This window comes from Rhincodon typus, chromosome 20 (genome assembly GCF_021869965.1).
Source record: "Rhincodon typus isolate 14 chromosome 20, sRhiTyp1.1, whole genome shotgun sequence".
Classification (NCBI taxonomy): Eukaryota; Metazoa; Chordata; class Chondrichthyes; order Orectolobiformes; family Rhincodontidae; genus Rhincodon; species Rhincodon typus.
This window is the reverse complement of record NC_063351.1, coordinates 16,273,099-16,280,866: the sequence shown is the minus strand read 5'-3', so window position 1 is coordinate 16,280,866 and position 7,768 is coordinate 16,273,099. Positions and strand designations below refer to the sequence as shown.

At 38.9% G+C, this 7,768-nt stretch overlaps 1 protein-coding gene across 1 annotated transcript in view; it reads right to left on the bottom strand.

Annotated features, from left to right (window-relative positions):
- The window catches only part of LOC109922808 (protein CC2D2B-like), a 158,169-nt gene that overhangs the window by 97,549 nt on the left and 52,852 nt on the right, over positions 1-7,768 (bottom strand). The window contains exon 15 of the mRNA XM_048609173.1: positions 1,332-1,479. Coding sequence (XP_048465130.1) covers positions 1,332-1,479 — 148 coding nt within the window. The remainder of the gene's footprint in view (positions 1-1,331; positions 1,480-7,768) is intronic.

Below are 7,768 nucleotides of genomic sequence, written 5' to 3'. Positions count from 1 at the left end.
GGGGGGGGGGGGGGGGGGGGGGGGGGGGGGGGGTGGGGGGGGTTGGTTGGTGGTGGGGAGTGCGGGTGGGGAGTAGGTGTCCAGAACATCAGACCAGAAGACAAGGCTGAAGTGTTTTCAATCATCTTTAGCCAGAAGTACTGAGTAGATGATCAATCCTGCCTTCCTCTGAGGTCTCCAGCATTACAGACCTCAATCTTCAGTCATGTTGACTCACTCTAATGTGTTGGAAAGAATGCAAAAGATGTTTATGAGAGTGCTTCCAGGGATGAGACACTCGGTTACAAGGAAAAATTAGAGAAGTTGGGTTGTTTACCTTGGAAAGAAGAAAGCTGATAAGATTTGACAGAAATTTTCAAAATCGTGAGAAGTATGGATAGAGTGGTTAGGGAGAGACTGTTCCCACTTGTAAATAGATCGAGAACAAGAGGGCAAAGTGATAAGTATTTTGCAAAAGAATAAATTATGTAAAGTGAGAAAATTCACACAGCAAGTAGTTAGGGTCTGAAATGCACTGCTTAGAATTGGGATGGAGGCAGGTTGAGTTGAGATATTCAAAACCACATTTATTGATTATTTAAATAGACACATTGTTCAGAATTTCAGGAAAAAGCAGGTGATTAACATTAGGTTAAAATGCCCATAGCTGGTAGAGACACAATAAGTCAAATGGCCTTTTCCAGCACAGTAACAGTTCTGTGATTCTGTGATTTTCTCTATTATTTATGATTTAATGTGGTGTTGATAGATCAGTTTTAAATGCATTCCTTCAAATTTTGGTTCAGTTTTAATCTTTCTATTTATCCACGAAATTCTATACTTTGCTGTACTACTTTTGGCTTATTGAAAACGCTTTAAGTTGTGTTCTATCCTTCATATCTGAAAATATTCAATTGTCAACTCATTGTCCTAAAAGTAAACTACAGTATTCAGTTCGGTTAATTTATACTACATTCCTTTTTATAAACTGAATTTTACATATCTGTTATAGAAACTTTAACATTGACTATTCTATTTTTACATGGAATCTAACTATATCTTGGTCACTATTTCCTTACGGTTACACGAGTTGTCAGCAAAATAAACATGCAAAGAGCAAAAGCATGTGGAAAATGCACAGATCAACAAACACAAAAGACAAGCAAGAAATAGAGGATAAAAGTCAGAAGTAGCTTAAGTAAAAATATTTGGAACAGGACAGTTGAAGACAAGGAGATATTCACAAAAACAGTGAACAGGAATTGAAAACAAACCTATTGATATAGAGACCATAATGCTTCATATCTTTTGAGTTGGTCCTTGTCAATTAAAAACTGTGCAGTCCAAATTACCTTTCTTTATAGGTTTTTGGTTTAAGTGCAGGTGGTGCAAGGGCAAGGCCATCTTCACTTACTCCCCATGAAACAGCATACAGTAACTTTCCAGAAGTTAATAAAAAATATTCTTCGGATTTTGTTTCATCCAAAACAAATGGTACATCTATGAAATCAAGAAACAACAAAATTATTAGACAAATACTAGAAATGGGTAGTGCAGGCAGGATTTTTAAAATGGCATGGGAACCTAGGTCCTACAGAAATTCAGGGCCCTAACCCGTGCCACATAAGGGTCAGTGATTTTTTTTTAAATGTCTACAGGATGTGGAAACCCCTGACTAAGCCAATGTTAATGTACCCTTAAGAAGAATAAACAGCTTTCTAGTGTTATTGCAGTTGACATGTTGTCGATATATCCACAATGAAGTTGAAAGAAAATTCCAGGACTGTGACCTAATGACAGTGAAGCAATGGGTAATTCAAAGTTAGAATGTCATGTGGTTTGGAAGGAACTTGCATGTGGTGGTGGTCCCATGCATCTGCTGTTCTTGTCCTTCTGGACAGTAAAACCTTTGAGCTCGACATGATTTGCTACTATGTATCTCGTAAATAGCACAGCTGCTACCACTTGCTGCACATGGAAACAGACTTCCAGTATCTGAGGTGTTGTGAATACGCTGAATACTACACAATCATCTGTGAAGATTCCCACTTCAGAGGGGAGTCATGAATCAGCTGAAGATAGTTGGGTCTAGGGCACTGCCTTAACCTGAGGAACTCCTGCATAAATGTCCTGGCACTGAGATAATTGACCTCCAACAATCATATCTTCCTTTGTGCAAGGTATGACTCTAACCAGTGGAAAGTTTACCCTGACTTCAGTTTTGCCTGGACACTTTGATGCCACAATCAGACAAATATTTTCACTGTCACCTTAGCTCTCGAATTCAGGCTCTTTTGTCCATGATTAGACCAAGGTTGTGAACCAAAAACTTCACATTATACTGCATTTGCCATGTGTTTGCCCACTCACTCGACTTGTCTAGATTACCCTGAAGCTTCTTTGCATCTACCTCACAACTCACAATCCCACCTAGTTTTGTGCTGTCAGCAAACTTGAAAATATTGCATTTGGTTCCCTCATCCAAGTCATTCATCTTTATGGTGAATAGCTGCTTCCTAAGCACTAAGCCCTGTGATACAATATTAATCACCATGTGCCACCTGGAATAAAAGCATTTATTGCCACTCTTTGTTTTCATCAACCAATTCCCCTGTCAACCAATTCTCAGTCCATGTCAGTATATCACCCCTAATCTTGTGGTCTTTAATTTTTTCCACTAGGCTTTTATGTGGGATCTTATTGGAAGACTTGAAATTTAAAAACAGCACTTATACTGGTTCTCCCTGTTTATTTTCCTAATTTTCTCCACAAAAAATTCCAGTAGATTAGTTAGTATGATTTTTCTTTCATGCACCCGTGCTGATTTTGTTCAGTTCTGTTAATGTTTTCCAAATGAACTGTTATCAAGTGCTTTTCAATTGACTCTAGTATTTTCCTCACTACTGCTGTTAGGCTAACTGATTTGTAAATCAGGATATTTTCTCCGTCCTTTTTTAAATAGTTGGATTATCATTGCCACTCTCCAATTTGTAGGAACTGCTCCAGAAACTGTAGAAATTTGGAAGATGATGACGTGAGTCCAATATTTCCAGGGCTGCTTCTTTTAGTAATACTCTGGGATCTGTGTTATCAGGCCTTGGGAATTTGTCAGTCTTTAAATTCATTCATTTTGAAATAGCATCTTTTTATTTAACTAATACTGATTCTCTTCAATTTCACCCTTTTGCTAGACCCCTGGTTTCTTAACATTTGTGGGAAATTATTTGCATCCACTTTTGTGAAGACAGAACAAAATCATGTGTTCAATTCTTCTGTCATTTCTTTATTCTCCATTTATAAATTCCCTCATTTTGGACTGTACATGACCTTTGTTTGCCTTCACAGATCTTTTTCTCTTCACATATTTATAGAAGCTTTTACAGTCAGTTTTTATGTTCCCTGCAAATTTGCTCTCATACTGTGTTTTTTTTTTCTCCCCTTTTGATCAATCTTTTCATCTCTTCTTGCTGAATTCTAGACTGTTCTGAGTACTCAAGCTTGCTGATTTTTTTTCTGGGAATTTTAAATATCTCTTCTTTAGTTCTAATATTATCCTTAATTCTTTTTGTAAGCTACCTTTCCTGTTTTATTTTGTGCCAGTTAGAAATAAATGATCATTGTAAATCATATATTCATTCCTTACATATTAACCATTCCTTCTTTACTGCCAACACCTTCATTAAGATTCCCCAATCTAGCATTGTCAACTCATACTTTATACCCTTGTAGCTCCATTTATTTAGATTCAGATCTTAGTTTCAGATTCAACTTCTTCACTCTCCATCTTAATGAACAATTCTATTATTTTATGGTCATTCTTCCCCACGGACCCCTCACAACAAAATTGTTAATTCTTTCTCAATGCCATTGTCATCAGCGATCACTTGCTAATGAGTATGTTTATCTAACTAGGAAATTCCATATCACTGGTCATTGGGTCTATATATCCTTTTGTGGCTGCTGAGCCTGATCCTAGAGCTGCATTTCTGACCTCACATTTGGCAGGTGCTTCCAGTCTCAAGATCATTGTCATTCCTCTCTCTAGTTCCTTTTCCATACTTCCTCTTGCAATGGGCATTCTCAAAGAATTGTGTCCCTTCATGCAGAAGTTTCTTCCAAGTCTTCCGAACAAGAGTTTCCCATGCATTGACATCTATTTGGCATTTCTTGAGGGAAAGCTTCAGAGAATCTTGGAAATTCCTCCTTTGTCCTCCTCTCATTCGAATGCCTTGCTTGATCTGGGCTAAGAAGATTTGCTTTGGTAGTTGGAACTCAGGCATCCCAAGCATGTGGCCAGCCTAGTGCGGTTACTTTCTGATGATCATAGCCTCAATGCTGGTGCTATTAGCTGCTTCAAGGACGCTGATGTTAATATGCATGTCCTCCAAGGTGATGTGGAGAATCCATCTCAAACATTGATGATACTTCTCAAGGGTCTTGAGGTGGTGTCTATACATAGTCCAAGTTTCATAAACATACAGAAGAGTTGGCAGGATGGCTTTCTTATACAAAAGGATCTTGGCATCAGTATGGATGTCATGGTCATCAAAGACTGTCATCCTTAGACATCCAAAGGCAGCACTTGCAGATTGAATGCAATATTGAATATCTGCTCTCTAGTTGTTTCATCAACATATTGGTATAAAAAAAAACACATATATACTTTGGGAAATCTTGCCCCATAGTATTACAGCTATCCTTTTTTGTCCAATGTATATGCAGTCACTTATGATTGCTTGCATCTCTAATAGGGTGGCGTGGTGGCACAGTGGCTAGCATTGCTGCCTCGCAGCACCAGGGGCCCGGGCTTGATTCAAGCCTTGGGCAACTGACTGTGCATTCTCCCTGTGCCTGTGTGGGCTTTCTCCCACAGTCCAAAGATGTGCAGGTTAGGTGGAGTGGCCATGCTAGAAGTTGCCCCACAGTGTCCAGGGATATGCAGGATATGTAGGTTTGCCATGGTAAAACCACATGTGGAGTTATGGGTGTGTAGGAGGTGGGTCTGAGTGGGCTACTGTTCAGAGGTGCAGACTAGGCTGGCCACATGCTTGGGATGCCTGAGTTCCAACCACCAAAGCAAATCTTCTTAGCCCAGATCAGGCCTCCTTCTGCACTGTAGGGATTATATGATTGTAATCTCCTATTTAATGCCTTCCCTTATATCTCTGCTACTGTTTGGGAGCCTCTAAACAACCCCTACCATTGTTTTCTGTCCCTTGGTGTTCCTTATCTCCACCTGTACAGATTCTACATCATTATTCTCTGAGCCAATATCCTTCCCCGTTATTGCATTGATTTCCTCCTTTACTATGAATACTTTCCATGGAGATTGAATAATCGGCAATAATAAATACCCTAGATATGCAGTACCCATCCTTGGTCACCCTGCTGCCAAGTCTCCATAATTGCAACTATATCATAACTGTATATATCTAAGCACTGTTAAACAATCTACTTTATTGCAACTGCTCCATGTCATTAAGATACAATGCCATTAGAATTGCCTTTTTAGCCTTGTTAGGTTTTCTGCCTTCCATATGTTTTCATTTCTATCCTTGCTTCCCCCTTTCTGTCTCCCTGCTCAGTTTCCTATCTCCTTCATGTTCTAGTTAAAATTCTTCTGGATAGTACCAGCAAACACCTCCCTAAGAATATTCATCCTGTTCCTGTAAGCAACCTGTACTGTTTGTACCGGTCCCATCTTGCCCAGAACTGGTCCCAATATCGTATGAATATGAATTACACCCATTAACCATTTTTTTACCCACTTATTCACCTGATATAGCCTGTTATTTCTAGCACATGGCACTGGTATTAATCCTGTTATTATACCTTTGAGGTGCTACATTTTAAGTTTGATCCTAATTTCCTATACTCAGCTTGTAAAACCTTATTTTTTTTTTAACCTATATTGTTGATACTAATATGGTACCATGACCTAAGGCTGTTCACTCTTCCCCTCTAGAATGTCTAGCAGCCTCTCTGAAACATCCTTAACTCTGTCATCAGGGAGGCAATCATGGGTTCTCTCATCATTGAAAACAAGAGATACTTGCAGAGACCTCCTGTTAGTTGCTTAATTGTCCATCCCAATTCACAGCTTAAAGTAACAAGACTGTAGAGCTTAGATTTGATTTGTTGGTTGTGGAATGGCGTAAACCAGTCTATTGCAACTACTTATGTTGTTTGGCATGCAATTAGTCCTAATTCACTGGGTTGATGCCTCATTTTAAGGATTTTTAGGTGCTGCTCCTTTCATGCCCTCCTGCACTCTTCATTAATCCAAGATTGATCATCCTGCATAATGGTAATGGCAAAGTGGGACGATATGCCAGGCCATGAGGTTACAGATTATGGTTGAATACAATTCTGCTAATGGCCCACAATGCCCCCTGTTCAAATTTTATTCCAAATTTTATTGCAATGGTAATACTATAGATCACAATGGAGAGTGTCTGCAGTGTGAACTCAGGACTTCATCTCCATAAGAACTGTGCTGTATTACCTCCTACTAATACTGTCATGGTCAGTTGCATCTGTGACAGCTAAATTGGTCTGAACAGATCCTGGCTAACCAACCAAGTTGTAAATTAACATCTGCCCTGGAATGGGCAGTCCCTGTGTGGAACTCACTGCAAATGATTGGGGGGCTACAGTCCATATCCAAAAATAATTATGGTAATGAGTGATCATCATGACCTATAAAGGGGCTACAGTCAGTTCCACTATTTCTGAGCACTTGAATGTCATGCATGCAGAAAATATGGCAGCCACTAATCCTGAAGCATTAGAGAAAGTTTGGTGTATAAGGATATCAGAAATAAACTTTAATCCAAGGGATATGATATGTTACAGAAGAGAAATGTGGAAAGATTTGAGTAAGGTTATAGGGAATGATCCAAAAACAGTCATTTTACAGAACGGCTAATAGGGTGCATTCACGATGTTAATTGGTACTGGTTACATATTTAGAGACTGAACAAACCATAGAAAGTGATGAGGCATCATGCATTAAAATACACATATGTTGGATCGTTTTGAAAAACAAATTGTCGTAGATCAAGGGCTAGTTGAACATAGATAACTAAAAGTTGATGCCAAATTAACATTTATGCTAGAAGTGCCAGAGAATGGAGAAATGTTAACATTGTAGGGAGACCAGAAATACTGATGAGGGACAGAAGAATAGATCCATGGATTTGCAAAAAGATGTGAAAAGCCAGAAGACAGAGCAGAAGTCCTAAAAAAATTATGTGGAAGTGGGCATGGCCCTGGGATTAGATCACAATCTTCTGAAAGGAGTTCTGATTGTAGGAGAGGGAGACACTGTTATAGTAGCCCAGAACATGATAGAAGGTTAAGTAGTTTAACAAGAATAAGGACTATTGAATAAGTTGGGAATACCATGAGAAGCAGTAGCCCTTACAATCAACAGGTTTTAGTGACTATGAACAAATTATACAATAAAGAATGCCAAACAGCAAATTGGAGAGCTGGGAAGAATTTGGTGTATACATTATATACCAGACAGGTTACAGCCAGCCTTGTGGCACAGGATTTTTAAGAAAGAAATCAAGATATTAGTATAGTCTCACTGACTGACTTGGATCCAGATTAACAATTTTATGAAATATTACACTGTCTCTGTATTGACCTGAATTTAGCATAGGCAAAATCTCCTCAAGCTCCCCTGTCCCTGTATTTATAGGCTATGGTTTGGGGAAATCACCACACTTGCTGCTACCTGTAAAATTTTCAACTCAACTACTCCAATAATTTTTCATGCTTT